The 19031-nt window shown below is 44.9% G+C and overlaps 1 protein-coding gene across 1 annotated transcript in view; it reads right to left on the bottom strand.

The window, feature by feature from the left end:
* Window positions 1–214: 214 nt before the first annotated feature.
* Window positions 215–19031, bottom strand: part of FOSL2 (FOS like 2, AP-1 transcription factor subunit) — a 57123-nt gene continuing 38306 nt past the window's right edge. The window contains exons 3-4 of the mRNA XM_078647506.1: window positions 16894–17001; window positions 215–7074 (exon numbers count right to left, since the gene is read on the bottom strand). Of these exons, the coding sequence (XP_078503632.1) occupies window positions 6559–7074; window positions 16894–17001 (624 nt within the window). The 3' untranslated portion in view covers window positions 215–6558. The remainder of the gene's footprint in view (window positions 7075–16893; window positions 17002–19031) is intronic.

Raw genomic sequence — 19031 nt, 5'->3', positions numbered from 1 at the left:
TATAAAAAGGAAACATTTAATAACTGAACAATAACAGAAAGGAAACATTGTGGAAATCTGAATACACACAAAACAGCCCAGTGTCTATATCTAAATTGGACAACAGGTGTCAAATTTATTTACACACCACCATGATTCAAAATTGTGCACAGTTCTAAAACCATCCCAAAAATAACTATATGAAGGACTTGAATTGAAGGAAATAAAAAGTGCATTTTTATCTGAATTAATTTTATTTATTCTACAAAATTGGAATCAAATAAAAGTGTAGAAGCAAAAATGTATGCTCTTTCATAGCAGCAAGCTTTTACTAACAAGCTTTTTAGTGCAAATACTGTAGGCCTGTATTTCTGTAAAAACAGAAAACACAAAATATTACTAAATCCTGATCTCAGAAACTTGGTTGGGCCAAAGATAACCAATAAAAAGAAAGTTCATGTTGCTTTGCATGGTCATTATTCCGAAAATAATCCTAAAGGGTTATTTATTGTCCACAAGAAGGCGATATTGCTGTACAAAGGCAATCCCTTAAAACAAAATGGATGCCCTTTTAAATAGTAGCCCAGAGATTAGTCTAACATGTATACATCTCTAGGCAGCCTATCCAGACTAGAACAACATACAAAACAATTGGGCAAAGGGGAGTGTTCCCACTCAAGAAATATCTTGACATGAATTAATCTAAACAATTGTAAGAAAAAAAAGAACAGTCCTCTGAAACCTAGTTAAATATTTGACACCAGAAAATACTTTAAGACTCTGACAAAGGCAATGCTGATGATCATTATTACTCCCAAAGTATTCACGCACAAATCGCTAAAAATTGTATCTGAACAAATACATCACTATGTACACAAACAATGCATTACTTTACCAATGAAATAAAGGGATACCTCGGATCTGCACATTTGCCACATTTTATTTAAATATCAAGTATATTTTTAGATCAACTTATGTAACCAAACGCTGAAAGGCAGCAGATTACATTGGTCTGATTTTGTTTGCTGGATCGTGTGTCTGTTAGACTGGACAATTGCAAGGCAGTGATCCAGTCTCTCTTTCAAGACTAACTTTCAGCAATTTAAAGACAGACTTGCAAACTAATGTAGACTAACAGGTTGTGGAATGTGTAATGCTTTTGTTTTCAATTTAAGTCATGAAAAAAATAGTACACACAGATGTAAACATTTTAAATAAATAAGATATTCTGTAGAACATATAAGAAAACTTTCGGAAACTGCTCTCCAATATCCACATGGAATGATTTGTTCTGCTGTGACAGTTTTGAGATACAGCCATACATTAGTATATTTAGTTTTTACTAGAGACTGGTGCCTTATTAACATAAAGGAGGTGGATCTAAAACTGATGAGAAGGACCCAAAAGTGGAAAGCAGCAAAATGAACATTTGATAAAGCCTCTGACCCTGGATATATTGGCACCACCCCAGGAATGTCCAGTTGGTCCACAAGGGACAAAGCCATCCAGATTTCTAGGATATTGCAGAAGAAGCATACAATCAATCAAAAGGAGAATAATTTGTCAGTGGTTATCTTTCAAATCTAGCATGGCTTTGGCCCTCGAAGAAGAAAGTTGGACACCCAATACTTATCCAAGCACAGATATCCTGACTTCACAGGTCTCTGCCTGGTTCCTTTATTTATCTAGTCTACAGGTTTCATCCCCAAAAGACTATATACAAATTAAATAATTAGGAAATCTGAGAGGTTGACATTTTGTCTAAATGTTGTCATAATGTATCCAGCAAACCTTACTATAAATGAAGTACAGGCCTTGTTTACATTACATACCAGGAACCAGAGTGCAAATGTGACCAACAGCTGTGACTTGAGTCATAGCTAGCACACTAACCGCAGTCGGCCATGCTCAATTTCAAAATGGCTGTCACAGCACCGATAAGGCACTAAGTTGTTTGAGGGGGACCCGTGGAGGAGACAATGAAAATTCAATGTAATTGTAGGGGTAAGTGAACCACAGCTTAAGAGACTGCAACATGAGAGCTGGTGACATGCTGCACATCTCTGTACAATTGTAGCGATAGGGTGATGCCACAATTTATGTCAATACCAACCACAGAAGCTTGAAGCAAAGACTAATCAGTCACTATATTATATGGGGCAAGAGTTGTTGAGGACTGTTTTTTAGGTTATTATGTAGAATGCAATGTATGGCCTCATCACAAGTAGGTCACTAACTAGCCATGTTGAGCTATAATTTACCACTAAACTTTTCTAACTCATTCTGCCCTGCCACAGCCGTTCAGAACTAAAAAAGCTTGGGGCAAATGGTAATTATCGGAGTGGGGAGTTGTGGATCACCAACCAGCAGTTTCTGTAACAATTTCTGCATATTTTTGCTAGTTTGGGGAGTCTAAGTGCCTGGGGGAAAAATGCCAGACCTGTAGTGTTCGCCGGGGGCTTGTAATCCAGATGAGCCTGTTAATCTCGGGTGCCTGCCCTATCGGGATTGATATCCCACTGGTAATGGGCCCCTTAACACATCCTGCATCCAACCAGTCTGATAGAGAGGCAAATAGGTTTGGCACATGGGTTAGGGTGTCTCGCAATGTGATGTATTCGGGCAGCTCTGCACCTCATCCGTACAAATGGAGTCAATTATAGGACAGGTTACTGGAAAGGGTGGGCTAGTCTTGGCCTCACGATACAGTGGTGAGGGCCCACAATTGCTGGTGGCACGCGCCTCACAATGGCTGCACCCAAGAGCTCCTCGGAACGCTATAGCTAGGGTTGTGGGTGGAGGTCTGTGCCTTCCTATTAGATGTTGTTACAATAATAATTTCCAAGAGAGAGAACTCTGTTTATTTAGACCATAGTCTTTAAACTCCAAGATCTTATAAAATATAAAAACTGTACAACTGTACAGTCTTAGAGTCTTAGAGACTACTTCACTCTTCATTTAACGGATTAAAGACCAGACTTTGAACGTTCTGCCTTGAGAAAGCCCTCGACCAACTGGCCACCGGGCGAAACACGTGTTGGCTGTTTTCCGGATATGATATCACACTTGGAATAAATCATTAAAAAAGGACAGGATCTGTCAACAAAAGAACATGAGTCTTGGAAATTATTATGGTAACGACATCTAATAGGAAGGCACAGACCTCCACCCACAACCCTAAGTATAGAACAGACTGGGGTGGAAAATGTTTCAAACCGCTTTGTTAACCTACACCATATGACACACCACTTCTCACCCCCAACCACACCACAAACGAGATCTGCAATACTAAAACTGGAGTCAAATAGGATGCCTCAGTCACCCGTAGGACTTTGCAGTAAACTAGTTAGTAATATGAGTTCACTGAATGCTCCCAGTTGACAAAGAAGGCCAAGTTCATGTATGGTGCTTAAATGCACCTTTACCTGCTCTTAATGTTTAAATGTATGAGGAGAGGCACTGGGAGAGAAAAGGATAAACCCAGATCACACAGAGTACGATTCACAAAAGAGAAGTGGAAACGTACAGACATAGTATTACATCTACTTTTGCAGTACATTTCTAACTTTTCAAGAACCCTCAAAGAATTTCAGGTGTGATCCTAGAAACCAGCGACTGTCACTCTCTGTGCCCATTTATACATAAGGAAATGGATTTTTGCACATTTAAGGCATGTGGAAAAGTCATTTAAAGTTCTCTCATATACCCCCACCAGCTGCAATGGTGGTTCCCCCTCTTTCCCACTGATTTACTCCCACCTTTGGCAGCAGTCAGTCTCTACGGTTTTCAGGGTGGGATCATTCCCAGAAATGTGGTGATTCTCCACACAGATCCCCACCTTTTCTAGAAGGATCCATTCTGGAAGGCACACAACCTAAATGTAGGCAGACTAGATCACTCAGCAATCCTGCCATTCGTAATTCAAATTCAAATAAGTAATCCTGGTGGATCCGTGATAAAAATTGGCACTTAAATGAAAGCATGTGTGCACCTAATTAAGGATAAGGGCGCACATCCTTAATGAATTGGGGGATGACAGCTTATTTGAATTAGAATGTTCACGTCATTGTCCCCAAGCTATTAAAAATCTAACCCACTCAAACCAGTCAGAATTCTACCGTCCAAATTTTGTCATCCAGTCATGTTCTCTTGAATGTAAAAGCATACTCGATGGTACAGGGGTGGCTTGCCAAACACGGGCGGGGCCTTTCTGCTGCCGTAGTCATAAGAGAAGTGATTGCATGTGCTGTGGGCGTATTCCAGCCTGCTGTGCTTTTTGTTTCATTCTTTTGAAGTTTATCAACTTCAGGTTTCTCTGCACTTTGTCAATTAAAGTAAAAATCATGTCTTTTTCTGAAACATAGGAGGTTCTCCCGGCCTTTTTAAGAATGCAAATAGTGTGCTGCGTAAAGGAAGGTTTTATGGCCTCAGAAAAGACCAGTCTGCCTTATTCTAGCTGTATTGATCAGAACGCACTATTTCATCAACACAGCAAGAATCACCCAACAGGGTACTGCTTGGCCTGGGGCTCAATTGATCTGCTGCCTAAGGGCTGTAGCTATCAATAGGGCAGCAGGTGCAGTGGCACCAGGACCCAGGAGTGTTAGGCCCACTGACCTCCAGTTATGGCTGCATTTTAGAACCTAAATAAGGGACAGGAAGGCCTCTTTTCCTTGCATGACCAGGACCCATGGTGCCCTTGCTACACCATTGCTCCCAAAAGCAATGGTTGATGTAGTGAGGTCCAGGTAGCCATGGAGAATGAAAAGGAATAAGAGTCACAACATGGATTAACCATTTCCATGCTGGAATAGCAAAGTCTGAAAATATGGGATGTCAGGTGTCCTCCGAAGTGCAGTTCCAACTTCTAGAAGGAGCAGTGTCCTGAATTGTGCAAAGCGTTCTTACAGCGTGGAGAGTGATTTAATAACACTACTTTATGGACCAAAATATGGTGCCCGCTTTGTTAATCAATTTAGTATTGTAGCTGTTTGCAGACAGCTTCGAGGAAATATGGTGGTACACAGAAGCCGTAAGTCTCTGTACACCGGTTTGGTACAGGGCTCAACACGGAGAAGAATTGTACCTATGCAAAGATGATGGTCTGCGCCTGGACACCAGAGGCAGCGCCTCAGTGGAAGTGTGACTCTCTGCCATCCCAAGGAAAAGGAATGAGTCAGGTTAATGAGTAAAAAAACTGAGCAACAAAATGCATCAGCACTGGGGGCTACACCATTCAAATCAGCACGATTCATTCATATTTCAAGCAGACTTAACTGAAGACCGGATCGGGGTCACACATTGCTCTCAGCTGTCTCCAAACATGTTCAGGTACCTCTCTGCTGGTAACTAAGACACTTATTGTGACTTTGGACTCCCCAGTGACCAGAAGAGTTCAATTATTGCTCGCACCACTGCGGACAAATATAGCAATTTCCTTACCATGATTTAGGCCACAAATGAAATATAGCAGGCAATGGGGCCGAATTGTACAACAAGGCAACAGGATTGTTGCAAACAAATGAAATCACAACCTGATTGTCAAAAGCACCCAAGAACCTGTTCTTTTAATTGTTTTTGCAGATCTTTGGAACGGCCACTGTGTAAATGTCATAACACCGGGGATGCGTGCAGTCACACACTGATGCATCATATAAGGATATCCTCAGATCAACAGTTGAGGCTCAACATACATTAACCGCATGGCATTTCAGCCATTACCAGCCAAGCGATAACCAAAATCAGGGGGTCCACGCACACATTCAATATGGAGTTTAGCTGTCTGCATACCAGAAGAATTTTTGATTGTGCTTAGCTTGCAATTTCTGTGTACTATCCATCAATAACTTCTTCTTTGAAGATATTAAGGAATACATCTTTGGAACATTGAAGAAACCTGTAGTTCTTTTATATTGTTAATAAACTTTCTTCAAACCAAGTGCTGCAACCCACAAAACAGCAAACTCTTTGGAAATGACCCGAAGACCAATCACTGTTTTCTTATTTAACCACCCTCCTCCTTAAGAATTTCTTTTTGGCTATGTGTTGCCTTTCCGTACCTTGAACAAATACTGAAAATTTGTCTTTGCTTATCTAAAAGCAACAAAACAGAAAACAATAAAATAAAAGTTCCCTAAACCAAGCACCATACAACCATAACACCAATGAACAAAGAATTAGACAGCAGAGACGCGAGGTGAAATGTCAATGCAGACAATGGAAGCCTAAAGCCACCAATCAGAGTGTTTAAGAACTAACGGCGCCAACCACAAGGTAAGAAACAACATATTGCAAGGAATGTGTGACTGGTCTTGAGGAGTTTGTTCTCCAGCTCTAGAGTATATCAAAGTCAAGTTATTAACAGTGTTTGAATCGGATCCAGTTCTCGAAATGGCTTTTCCTCAAAGTGTTCTCGGTTTGTCTTTGGGATTCGATCCCTTGTACGCTTCCTATTTTCATCCAATTCCCAGCAGCCCACTCAGAGGAGCCGCACTTCATTCTGTGCTGTACAACATTGCTTCATTGTGCTCAGAAACCGTTCCTGGTTTCCCCTTCTTCCTCGAAGAGCCCTGGTGCTGGTTATAGTGCCAGAAGGGTAGGGGAGTTCAAAGAGTCCGAAGATTGGTCGCCACCTCCACCACCACTGCTGCTACTCCGGCGGTGTGCTTTGGAACACGACTCAGAGGAGGACATGGGAGAATCCTGCTCCAGTCCACTAGGGTACGTAAACACAAAGTTAGAAGTGCTGGGTGTGTCTGGTGGAGTGGAGGCCACCACAACGGGAGTGTTCAGTGGCTCTTCTCCAAAGTAACCAGCGGCGATGCTGATCGGTTTGATGACAGATCTCTGGGCCTTGTCGATAACGGAGGACAGGATGGCTTGCTCCTGAGGTTCTTCTTTGATCACCACACCGCTGCTCGCTTGGGTCCGCACTGTGTGGAGAGGTTGCGCAGGAGACCTCCGCCTCTCCTCCGGGCTGATTTTACAAACCGGTGTGTGAGCCACAAGCATGAATTCCAGTTTCTCCTTCTCTTTCTGGAGATCTGCGATCTCCTTCTGGAGCACAGATTTCTCTTCTTCAAGCTTCTCTGTTTCCTGCAAAACAAAGAGGAACAATTTAAACAATGAAAGATCACAAACACAATGTGAAAACTTTGTTTGCCTTCAATATAAGCTTATGTATGTTTGTTAAAATATATCTCTTCACACAGACTTCAGTTGCACTGCAGTGGTTACTGGAAGAAGTTCCTCTTGCTCAGCCTACATAGTTTGAGCCCTTGCCACCACCTGCCAACTCCTGCGTGGTGGCGAACACACGCATGCATACAAGACACCCATTCTCCCCTCACCTCTGTTTTTCACCAATGTGTGACCAGGAGAAGCCATGCAGTCAAAACTTTGCCAGGAAGATTAATAAAAAACTGAGAAGCTGCTCATATCCATAACTTTTTACAGAACAAAGGGGACATAAAGCAACAACTTCTCTTCGATCAATCAATTCCAATAAGTAGGCACAAGGGATAATTCACCAGTCTCTGCACTCTGCTACTACGGTTGTTATCCTTCCAGTGAACAACTACTGTGGGTCTAATGCCCTCTTCTGCTTGCACAGGTAAATGATCAATTTGGAAACAAATTTGACAGCTAGGCTGCGTTCACCACAAAAGTATTTGTCATATCCCTGCAGATCTTTTGAAAAATATAAGATATTTTGAGGGACAGATGAGATAGTGGGGGGGGGGGTGTTTTGGGAGGCAGTCACCACTTCCAATTGAAAGTGCATTCTTTATTTTGCCCAGAATATAAATCCCCCAAAAAGAAGATCTACCTCAAATTTGGCACTCGCTTAGTGTATGCAGCTATGGTCCACCATGCCACTTTTTTGTGCAGTTCCGTGAGGGGAAAAAAGGTATGGGAGGGATAATAAAAAGACACGTTTTGACATTTTAGCTCCCACAGAAAATTTTGCTGCATGAAGAGATTTACACCACACTTTGTATGAAAGTAGAAATGTTTGTGGTTAGGTGTAAAGCTATTCAGTATTTTTTTAGATACTAGCATGTGAAAAAAGTATTTGGTGGGCATGAAAGAGTTAATAATACTTTTGTAGATCTTGGTCATTTGCAAACCCCAATCTCTAAAATCACCATTTCTGTCAATCACATTTGAAGTGTTTGCCAAACGTGTTTAGCTGATGGAAGGGATACAAAAAAAATTCCCACCATTTTGAAAATCATAATTCTGAGCAAAATTGTGATTTGCACACTGTGAGAAAAATACATTCCACAGTAAAGGATGTGGCACTAGGAGACAAAATAGGAAGCAAAAAACATAAATACAGAAAAATAAATAGTCTGCAACAGTAAAATCCTGATTTCTAAGAAAAGTGCAATCATGCAGCTACTATCTTGTATCTCTTAAAAATTAATAATTTTCCTCCCAAAATGTTTTTGATTTTCATGAAAATCATTTTTTCTTTGAAAAGGCCATGGATGAGAAAAGAACCTGGAAGGATGCAGAGGTTCATGACTCTCTAGTGGTCACATGGCTTCCTTTCAGAGTACCTCCAATCCCAAAAAGAGCCCTACAAACCCAGTAACTTGTTAAAACAACAGACCCACCATGCCTTCTTTTGGATCCACAGATGACCTGATAATATTTTTTTGACCATTGAAGAGGTTGGCTTGGTTCCTGAGAATAAACTGTTGCACATTCAAAATGTTCACTTCTTTGCACAAATTATGGCACACCTTCCAGTTGGAGGGCTCTGCAGGAAAGCAAACAGAATGATGCTTCTTTACTGAATATTTTTGGGGGGTGGCAAACTTCTCTGATAGCTGCTGAACAGGAGAGAAATGAACTAGAGAATGGCCAAGCAGAGAATCCCAGGTCACCACCACAGTCCATTGTATGGAGATTCTTCACCATTCCACCAGGTGAGAAAACAGTCACCCAAAAAAGGGATGTAAACTTTGTGCGATAAGACAATTAGCAGTGGCGGAGGAAAATGCAGCTTTGGAACCACATCGAGGAACAAGCACTTTAATGAAATGAATAAACAGTCCATTGCTGACAAGAACTGCCTGAACTGTTTTAGCCTTCCTTTCTCTCGCTCCATTTCTTAGTTGTTCTCCCTTGTTTCCAAAGGTTCTTACATCCACGGAAGCTTCCTTGTTTCTTACAAGCTTATTAGTTAGTCTTAGTCAGGATTTGTTTTCTTGTCTAATATGCTACACTGTTTGTGGCGCCGTGGCCAGGGTGACTGACTCTGGGGATCACGGTTCGAGCCCCGGGGATCACGGTTCGATCCCCGGGGCTCGTGGCAGATTAGCCCAGCACCATGTGACTCTGGGCAATAGCTTGCTTAATCTTCCCGACAACCCCCAGTGCCTAGAGACCCTAACGGGTGATGGTTCGCTCTTTACAAATGTGGATTATTATTATTGTGTTGTATTTGTTACTGGGTCATTGTTTGTCTCTTTTCCATTGAACCTATTTTAATGTTAGTTATAAAGAATTCATCCTCTAGTGAATATTATCTCTGTCAATCACACTCACACCTGCTATTCGTAGAGACAAGCTTTATAAAGAGTCAACAAAAAATATAATTTTGGGACATGTAGTCTATTAGCTATGTCGAATTCATTCCTATGGCTATCCGATAAGTCCAAATGCTCCTTACGCCAAATCTGAATATTACGCCTGTTCCAACAGCAATATATTGAGCTGTTTCTCATTGCGAATCACCAGCTTGGAAAATCAGATGAGGAGAATAACTAAACAAATATGATATTAGAAGCATGGTTACGTTGTTAATAAATGCAAGAGGTGGAATTATTTAATGAGACTATTACTTGAAACCCCTTGAATTGTTTCCAAGCCGCTGGCTATGGAAGAAGTAACCCCTGGTATAATAATGCATGGGTACCTAAGGGGGGGTCGATCCAGATCACATAGTTCTTAAACTGATATTTTAGGGGGATTTGGAAGGGGGGGTGCAAATACTACCATGTTGCATAGCAGATCTTTCAGTCGCACTTGACGTTACAGCACTTTACGGTATTCATCAAGTCTGTGCGAATGTTTCAGTGACTTCAAGAGGATCTATGATAAAGGCAAGCCTGATGTCCAATCTAGGAGACAATATTGTTTTTATGAACCTAGTGCTCAGCACCAAGGCAGCTCAGGGATCCTTCTGAAGAATGTGTTGTGCCATGCTGTGCTCGACCCTCATCCATGGAAACAAAACGGCAGCCATAACATGTCTATTTGTAAAGCCCACGTTCACCCCCAAAGGGACGTCTGGACGCTGAATAACAGATGTTTATTGTTACCCAACTCAATGGTACTGATTTTTTCGACCTCAGAAAGGATGAGAGGCAGAGTGGACTCGCTGGGATTTGAACCTGTGACCATGAGGTCGAACACAGGCCCCTGCAGCGGATGCATTAGTCCACTAAGCCACCAGACCCTTTATGTGACTTATACAGGATGCCAGGGGGTACGTTATGTCCTGTCCACCGCCCTCCAGGCAGCTCTCCGTCCTTCCTCTTACCCACTCTTCCCTCCTGTGGGGAGGTCACCTCTAAGAAGAGGTGCAGCCAGAGCAAGCAAGGGTGGTGAGGGACCACCTGGTATGGGTGCATGAGTCTATATCATTACCATTTTAGATACAAAAACAATCCTGCCCTTGAGAGGGTGAAGTCAGCAGGGCTTGGGAGACCTATGTGGTGAACACTTGATTTGATTGATTTGATTTTGGGTTTTATAGAGCGCATAGCTACCCTAGGGCATCCCAGCGCTAGTGACCACTGTCCTGTGGGGTAAGGAGACAGGATGGAGGGCTCAGGGGAAGAGTAGGGTCTTTAGTTGTTTCCTGAACCTGAGGTGATTGTGTTCTTGCCTCAGGGAGAGAGGAAGGGCATTCCATAGTCTGGGGGCATTGTACGAGAACAGGCGACCGCCTGTTCTGGACTTCCTGATTCTTGGAACGTTTGCAAGGGAAAGGGAGTTTGATCTTAATTGTCTACTCGACTGTTGTTTTGTTACAAGTGGCCTAAGGATGGGGGGGCCTTCGTTGTGCATAATTCTATGGGCTATGCACAGGGACTTAAAGTTGATCCGTTCCTTTACTGGTAGCCAGTGCAAGCTTCTAAGGGCTGGTTTGGCCGAGCTCCTTGCGGCGGTTCCTGTGAGGATTCTGGCGGCCGCATTTTGTGCACATTGAAGTCTGTGGACTACAGAGGCTGGGGCCCCCAGATAAAGGACATTACCGTAATCCAATCTGGAGTTCACCAGCCCCTGCATTAGGAGCTTCCTGGAATGGAGGGGGAGTAGGTGTAGAATTTTTCGTGCCATCTTTATAAGGCCGAAGCAGGTTCCCGCGGTTTTCCTTGCTTGGGTCCTAAAACTGAGCTCCTGGTCCAGCCATATCCCAAGGCTCTTTACTTCGGGCTTAGGGGATGGCGGGGTTCCCATGCATGGTGGCCAGGGGAGGGGAGTGGGGATTTTCTTAGGGTTTCCCAAGAGGAGTATTTCTGATTTCTCCCCATTCAATTTTAATCGGGAATCGCACATCCACTGGTGTACCTTTTCCAGACAACTGGATAGATTGGGGAGGGCGTTGTCAGACTGGTTGAGGGAGACGACGAGCTGGGTGTCGTCGGCATACATTATTGATTTAATGCCAAAAGGCTTGACAACCTCCTCGAGAGGTTCCATGTACATTAAAAAGTGTGGGGCTCAGGGAGGATCCCTGGGGCACCCCACACTTGAGTGCTTGAGCCGTGGAGGTGGAATGCCCATCTGCTACTTGAAACGACCTGTCTTCAAGGAAGGAAGAAATCCAGGCTAGTGCGGAGTCCTCCACTCCTATCAGCCCAAGACGGTGAACAAGGGTTGCGTGGTCCACCGTGTCGAAGGCGGCACTCAGGTCGAGGAGGATCACTGCCACTGATCCTCCTACGTCCAATATGCCCCTGGCTTCTTCGACTACGGCTAACAGTGCGGTGTCGGTCCCTTGTCCAGGTCTGAAGCCTGTCTGGGACTGGCGGAGAAGGTGATTGGTTTCTAGGAACTCGGAGAGATGTTGGTTTGCAATACGCTCGGCGATTTTACTAATAGCCGGTAACAGTGAGATCGGTCTGAAATTAGATGGGTCTGTGGGGTCTAGATGCGGTTTTTTTATGAGAGCCTTGACTGTGGTTTTTTTCCAGTTTGCCGGAACTGAGCCGTTCTTGAAGGAGGCGTTGATCAGGTTGGTGAGAGGAGGGGCTATGGTGGAAGCAACTAGCTTTAGTTTACTGATCGGGGCTGGATCTGATGGAGCGCCGCTTTTGACTTTATGTAGGACGTTAAGAAATGTTTCGATAGTGATTTGAGGGAAGGAGGATAGCCTCGGGGTGTCTTGGCGGGGGAAAGGGTTAGGGCTTCCTAATGTGGTCGTGGCAGGCGGGAGGAAAGTCAGGATTTTTTCGATTTTTTGAGAGAAGAATTCGGCCATCTGATTACATTTTGCGCCGTCCAGGTCTGGTGGTGACGGTGGGTCCTGAATTTTGGTGAGGAGTTTAACTATCCTATAGGTCTCTTTTGCGGAATTTGCCGCTGTGGCTATTTGCTCTTCGAAATAGGAGGCCTGGGCTGATTTAAGAGCGTTTTTATAGAGCCTGATATGGATTTTATATTCACTTCTGTCTTCCGAGTTCCAGTTCTTTCTCCATTGGCGCTCTAGCCTTTTGCCTTTCTTTCTTAATTCACGTAGTTCGTCGGTGAACCACGGTAGTTTGGAGGATTTCCTGGAGGAAGGGAGGGTTTTGAGTGGCAGGACTGTATTAAGGGAGTCGCTAATCCATTTATGTAGCTGGATTTCAGCTTTAGACGGATCTGGGTCTACTGTAGGTAGAGTGGAAGACAGAGAGCGTTCCCAAAGGATTATGTCTAGTTTTTTCCATGGGCGTGACGGGGCCTGTGGGCGAGGAAAATCTACCATCTTCCCTGGAAGTTGGAGTTTAAAAGGAACCAAGAAGTGGTCTGACCAGGGAAGGGGTAGGGGAGTTTGAGCAGAAAGTTTGGAAAGATTAGAGAAAACGGGATCCAGTAAATGTCCTTTCGTATGAGTGGGATCGTTGCTGAGAAGTTGTAGGTTAAGGGAAATTAAGTCGGTTTTTAAATCTGCGGCGGATTTATTGTTTTGATCATCGAAGTGGAGATTTAAGTCGCCGAGGATTGTAAAGTTGGGAGTCACACAGGCCAGAGAGGAGATAGCGTCCATAAGTGAGTTTATGAAGCGCCCTACCTGACCAGGGGGGCGGTAGATTAGGACCCCTGATAGTGTAGTAGATGGTGGCATATGTAAAGAAAAAAGCACATTTTCACTATCTAGGATGGGGCTGTCTTTGAACTGACAAACAAGGCTATCTCGATAGATAATCGCAATACCCCCTCCGGTACCCTTCGGTCTGTTGAGAGTTTTAATGAGATACCCGGGAGGTAGCGCTTGGACAATATCCGGGTTGGAACTCGTGGATAGCCAGGTTTCCGTTAAGAACAGAACGTCAATGTCCGACTCTGTTAATAATAGGTTAATTTCTGTCTGGTGCTTTGGGAGTGACCTGCAGTTCAGCAGGGCCATCTCCAAACAGACTGGTTCGGGAGGGTGAGAGGGCGTGAACCTGAAGGCGCAGTTCGGGCACCTAGGATGCTCGTCTTCCAGGCTGATAGGTTCGATGCATCTAGTGTTTAACGGTACTCTGAGTTGGTGCAGAGTTTCCTGTGAGTATTTGATACGGGGGGTTTCGTGGCCGGCCAGGAGTTTAGGCTCTGGGCTCGGTCTGGCGCAGACGGGCTTGCCTTAGGCGCGCCTTCGGCGCGCAACCGGCGCTCCCGCTGCGCTCGTCCGCTGCGCTTCCTGTGCATGCACATGTTTATAGGGAGTGTAAGTGGGCGTGGCCTAAATGGGCGTGGCCAGCGCGCACGCCTCTGCTGATGGCGGCCGCTGTTTTGCAAAGAGCGCGAACAGCCTTCAGATCGGCTGTGCGCTAAGGATTTGGTGTCAGGAGCGCGTCAGCACAGAGAAGGGTGAGTAAGTAATAGACAAAGTAAAATGCAATTTTTTAAGATCAAAGTGCAAGTATTACAGTTTTTAAAAAAAGCAAGTTTTAAAATCAAAGTGCTAATTTTTGTTGCAAGAGTACCTCCAGCTCCCGGCTATTTTGCCTCAGGACTGGGTGAAAGGGTCAGTCAAGCGCTAGATGAAAGCGGAGTATTTATAGCGCTGTCAGGGGGCGTGGCTTGAGTGGGCGTGGCCTAAATGGGCGTGGCCAGCGCGCACGCCTCTGCTGATGGCGGCCGCTGTTTTGCAAAGAGCGCGAACAGCCTTCAGATCGGCTGTGCGCTAAGGATTTGGTGTCAGGAGCGCGTCAGCACAGAGAAGGGTGAGTAAGTAATAGACAAAGTAAAATGCAATTTTTTAAGATCAAAGTGCAAGTATTACAGTTTTTTAAAAAAGCAAGTTTTAAAATCAAAGTGCTAATTTTTGTTGCAAGAGTACCTCCAGCTCCCGGCTATTTTGCCTCAGGACTGGGTGAAAGGGTCAGTCAAGCGCTAGATGAAAGCGGAGTATTTATAGCGCTGTCAGGGGGCGTGGCTTGAGTGGGCGTGGCCTAAATGGGCGTGGCCAGCGCGCACACCTCTGCTGATGGCGGCCGCTGTTTTGCAAAGAGCGCGAACAGCCTTCAGATCGGCTGTGCGCTAAGGATTTGGTGTCAGGAGCGCGTCAGCACAGAGAAGGGTGAGTAAGTAATAGACAAAGTAAAATGCAATTTTTTAAGATCAAAGTGCAAGTATTACAGTTTTTAAAAAAAGCAAGTTTTAAAATCAAAGTGCTAATTTTTGTTGCAAGAGTACCTCCAGCTCCCGGCTATTTTGCCTCAGGACTGGGTGAAAGGGTCAGTCAAGCGCTAGATGAAAGCGGAGTATTTATAGCGCTGTCAAGGGGCGTGGCTTGAGTGGGCGTGGCCTAAATGGGCGTGGCCAGCGCGCACGCCTCTGCTGATGGCGGCCGCTGTTTTGCAAAGAGCGCGAACAGCCTTCAGATCGGCTGTGCGCTAAGGATTTGGTGTCAGGAGCGCGTCAGCACAGAGAAGGGTGAGTAAGTAATAGACAAAGTAAAATGCAATTTTTTAAGATCAAAGTGCAAGTATTACAGTTTTTTTAAAAAGCAAGTTTTAAAATCAAAGTGCTAATTTTTGTTGCAAGAGTACCTCCAGCTCCCGGCTATTTTGCCTCAGGACTGGGTGAAAGGGTCAGTCAAGCGCTAGATGAAAGCGGAGTATTTATAGCGCTGTCAGGGGGCGTGGCTTGAGTGGGCGTGGCCTAAATGGGCGTGGCCAGCGTGCACGCCTCTGCTGATGGCGGCCGCTGTTTTGCAAAGAGCGCGAACAGCCTTCAGATCGGCTGTGCGCTAAGGATTTGGTGTCAGGAGCGCGTCAGCACAGAGAAGGGTGAGTAAGTAATAGACAAAGTAAAATGCAATTTTTTAAGATCAAAGTGCAAGTATTACAGTTTTTAAAAAAAGCAAGTTTTAAAATCAAAGTGCTAATTTTTGTTGCAAGAGTACCTCCAGCTCCCGGCTATTTTGCCTCAGGACTGGGTGAAAGGGTCAGTCAAGCGCTAGATGAAAGCGGAGTATTTATAGCGCTGTCAGGGGGCGTGGCTTGAGTGGGCGTGGCCTAAATGGGCGTGGCCAGCGCGCACGCCTCTGTTGATGGCGGCCGCTGTTTTGCAAAGAGCGCGAACAGCCTTCAGATCGGCTGTGCGCTAAGGATTTGGTGTCAGGAGCGCGTCAGCACAGAGAAGGGTGAGTAAGTAATAGACAAAGTAAAATGCAATTTTTTAAGATCAAAGTGCAAGTATTACAGTTTTTAAAAAAAGCAAGTTTTAAAATCAAAGTGCTAATTTTTGTTGCAAGAGTACCTCCAGCTCCCGGCTATTTTGCCTCAGGACTGGACTTCCTTCTCTGGATAGGCCCAGCGCCTAAAATCCCCCCAACGTCCTATATCTAGGGGCAGCCCTGGAATGCCTCTCACGGCCCGGCAGGATGTCCCTTACACAACCCTGAACAGGAGTTGTGAAGAGGTGTTTTTGAGGTCCTCGTGAGGAGATGCAGCATGTAAGGTGTCCTACACAACGCAGCTTTAAGAACATATGTTTACCTTTAGAGATGTTAATAAGGAGGAATGTGAAGCAGCCAGAAACCAGCAAGGGACTGGCTCCAAAACCTTTAATACAGCCAACAAAACTATTAACCATATTAAGTTAACGGTTATTAGAACAAGGGAATGTTGTGCACTCTATTGAAGACACTGTAGTGGCCCAGGGCAAATAATGGCTAATATAAGCCTTCTCGCGCCAGCATTCCGATGTTTGTCTGTTTATTTCTCATTTTTAATTTAAAACACTGTGGGTGGAAAAGTGGGTGGAAAAGCCTTATAGCCTTTCTGCCAGTGGAATTTCCAGTTCTTAAAGGCCCCTGGCTCTCTCATTTTAGGGCCTGGCCTGGCCTGCAACTGGGGCCTATAACTGTGGTACAGGGCCAGGGCAAAAGTCCTAAAAAAATAAGTGGGGGGACGCTGACGTCACGACAGGAAGTGACGTCATGAAAGGTAGCTTACACTCAGTTGCAGTTTATAGGTATCGAGCTCCCGGTAAAATAAGTGGGGGGACGCCATCCACCCGCGTGGTACCCCGACTCGAGCCCTGTGTAACTGGGCCATTAACAGCGGGTATAGCCCTCAGCTGCAGACTATAAGGCTATTATTGTGTTTCCCTACCAGTATTAAACGCTATGTATTTTCAATTTTGACAAGCCTATCTTACGCCTCCTCTGCGAGGCGTCTATATGTGCACCGTACGTACTGCCTGGAGTTTATCGGTCAGTTCTCGGCGGCGATTGCGACACTTCGCTGCGGCCAGCTTGTTCCGCTCTCGTCGGACTCTGCGTTTTTCCTCCTCCTCAGGTGAGAGCTACACAAGAAAAAAAAAGAAGAAAAAAAAGTCTGAGTCTATTGTCACTTGTGGTTTCTTTAGCAGTTGCACAGCAGAAGCGAAAGCGGTGACAGGGTGCAGAAGGAACAGGAAGCCGGATTGAGCAAGAGGAAAGTGAACATGCAAGCAGGGACAGGGAAGGACAGAGCCCTGCTCCTTAGCAGATAAAAGGTTGCACAACTCGCCAGCCTGCTCAGGGGTGTGCGGTCACTGTGCAGCGCAAGCATGTGGTGAGACTTCTTTGAAAGCGAAGGAGTTTTCAACTGAAACCTTATCAGCAAACGTCATGCGGCTGTGGAGAGCTTGCAGTATAGTAGTTTTCCTCATGACCAATTCCAGAAAGTAGTTTTGGCATTCTTAGGAAACCAAACCAAGGGTGGTGCCCCCGCACACATCTGCGGATTTGTTTCATTATGCCTGACCCCTGCGTGCCCTTATGATAATGCAACACTGCGTTAGGACTCTGTGCTGCTGCAGTGCAGGAAGTCAATGGCTCCCTTTCAGACTTTTCACTTTTTTCTCACTACCTTTCTCCTGCATTTTCTCCTCCTGCTCACCTTCACTCCTCAGCTTTCTTCCATGTACTGAACTGTTCCCCCACCCACTTTTGCTTGAATCTTACACAATCAAGTACATTTTTGACACAACAATAGAAAAGAAAAAATATTGAGCATTTTCCAGTCAGTTGAAAAACAAGCATGAGAAAAATAAAAAAAGAACTCTAGAAACATTATGAAGTGGTGTGGAGAAGTCTTCTGGTTCTATTCGACTACAAAGGGCCATTCTCCTTAAGGCAAGAGAAGTTCTAGGGTTGCATACACAAGCTTTGAAAGTGTTTAATTTAAGGTGGAAATTCCAAATCGCAGAATGAGGAATTTCCTGACCCAAAATGCTGCTGACGACTGCAACAAATATGCCATTGTTGAGTATCAGCGGTGCAAACATTCATATACGTAAAGGCGTGACTTTGTAATATTCTAAGTAGGTGCGCAAAGCCTCAGTCAGCCACCTGCCACCGTATTTTCAGAGTATGAGGAGGACGTTTTTGCATCGAAAATGTAGTACATATGTGAGAGGGAAAAAAAACACACAAAAACATGCTCCATCATCCTAACAGCAAACAAGCGTGTGCCAGCTCTCAATCGTCTAGTGTGGAGTAGTCTACAATTTATGTAGATATCGAAGCAACACCAAGATATGGGGTTTTGGCACTACAAAAAGATTATTTTCAAGAAATTCGCAGGTTTACTTTAGGGCTCATGAAAGTATTCCTTTTTGTGGCCGAGACTGTGAAGATCTTAGAAGAGGAATAAAACAGTTGCCATTTCTGACTGCTAGGCAAAAACGGACAAATGTTGCAACTATTTCAGAAAAAAGCTAATACCTAGGGCCACCTCTGTCTGTAGCAGGCCAAATTTGTGGAATGCTCCAAGTTGAGGTATACCAGGCAGTAGCGGCTCCTCCGCAATGGCGGAGGAGCGTCGCCACACTGCGTGGCTCAGAGCCAGTTTTAATTTACATTTGCTGATTCTTGGCCAGTGCTGTTGGGAGTGGCGGGCCGAGGTATGGGAGGAGAGTGCTAGTGCACTCCACTCCCTAAGTGCGCATATGTGTTTTGGCCAGCCGTCTCAGGCCGACCAAAACACATATGCGCACTTAGGTTTTCTTCAGCCCAGCTGCATTGAGCAGCCGGGCTGGAGAAACCCCACAGACTCCCCGGTCTGAGCGGGGCATCTTTTCTCCCTGCTCAGACCAATCCCTGTGCAGTAAGGCTGTCCCTGGGGCAGGCAGGAAGAGGAGAGGCGGCACGAGGAGGTCTGACGCTGGACCAGCCGGCAGCAAAAGGTATTTTTTTTTAAATATTCACTCCCCACGCGCGATGCCCTACCACCCTTCGGTTATGGTGGCCGCCACTGGTACCAGGATGTACGAAGAGTGAAAACAATAGTTTGGGTCGCCCAAGTTTAGCTTAAATTAGGTGGAAACCAAAAGTTAAGAGAAATTAGGGC

The sequence above is a fragment of the Lissotriton helveticus genome, chromosome 6 (genome assembly GCF_964261635.1).
Source record: "Lissotriton helveticus chromosome 6, aLisHel1.1, whole genome shotgun sequence".
Taxonomy (NCBI): Eukaryota; Metazoa; Chordata; class Amphibia; order Caudata; family Salamandridae; genus Lissotriton; species Lissotriton helveticus.
This window is presented reverse-complemented; position numbering and strand designations above follow the sequence as displayed.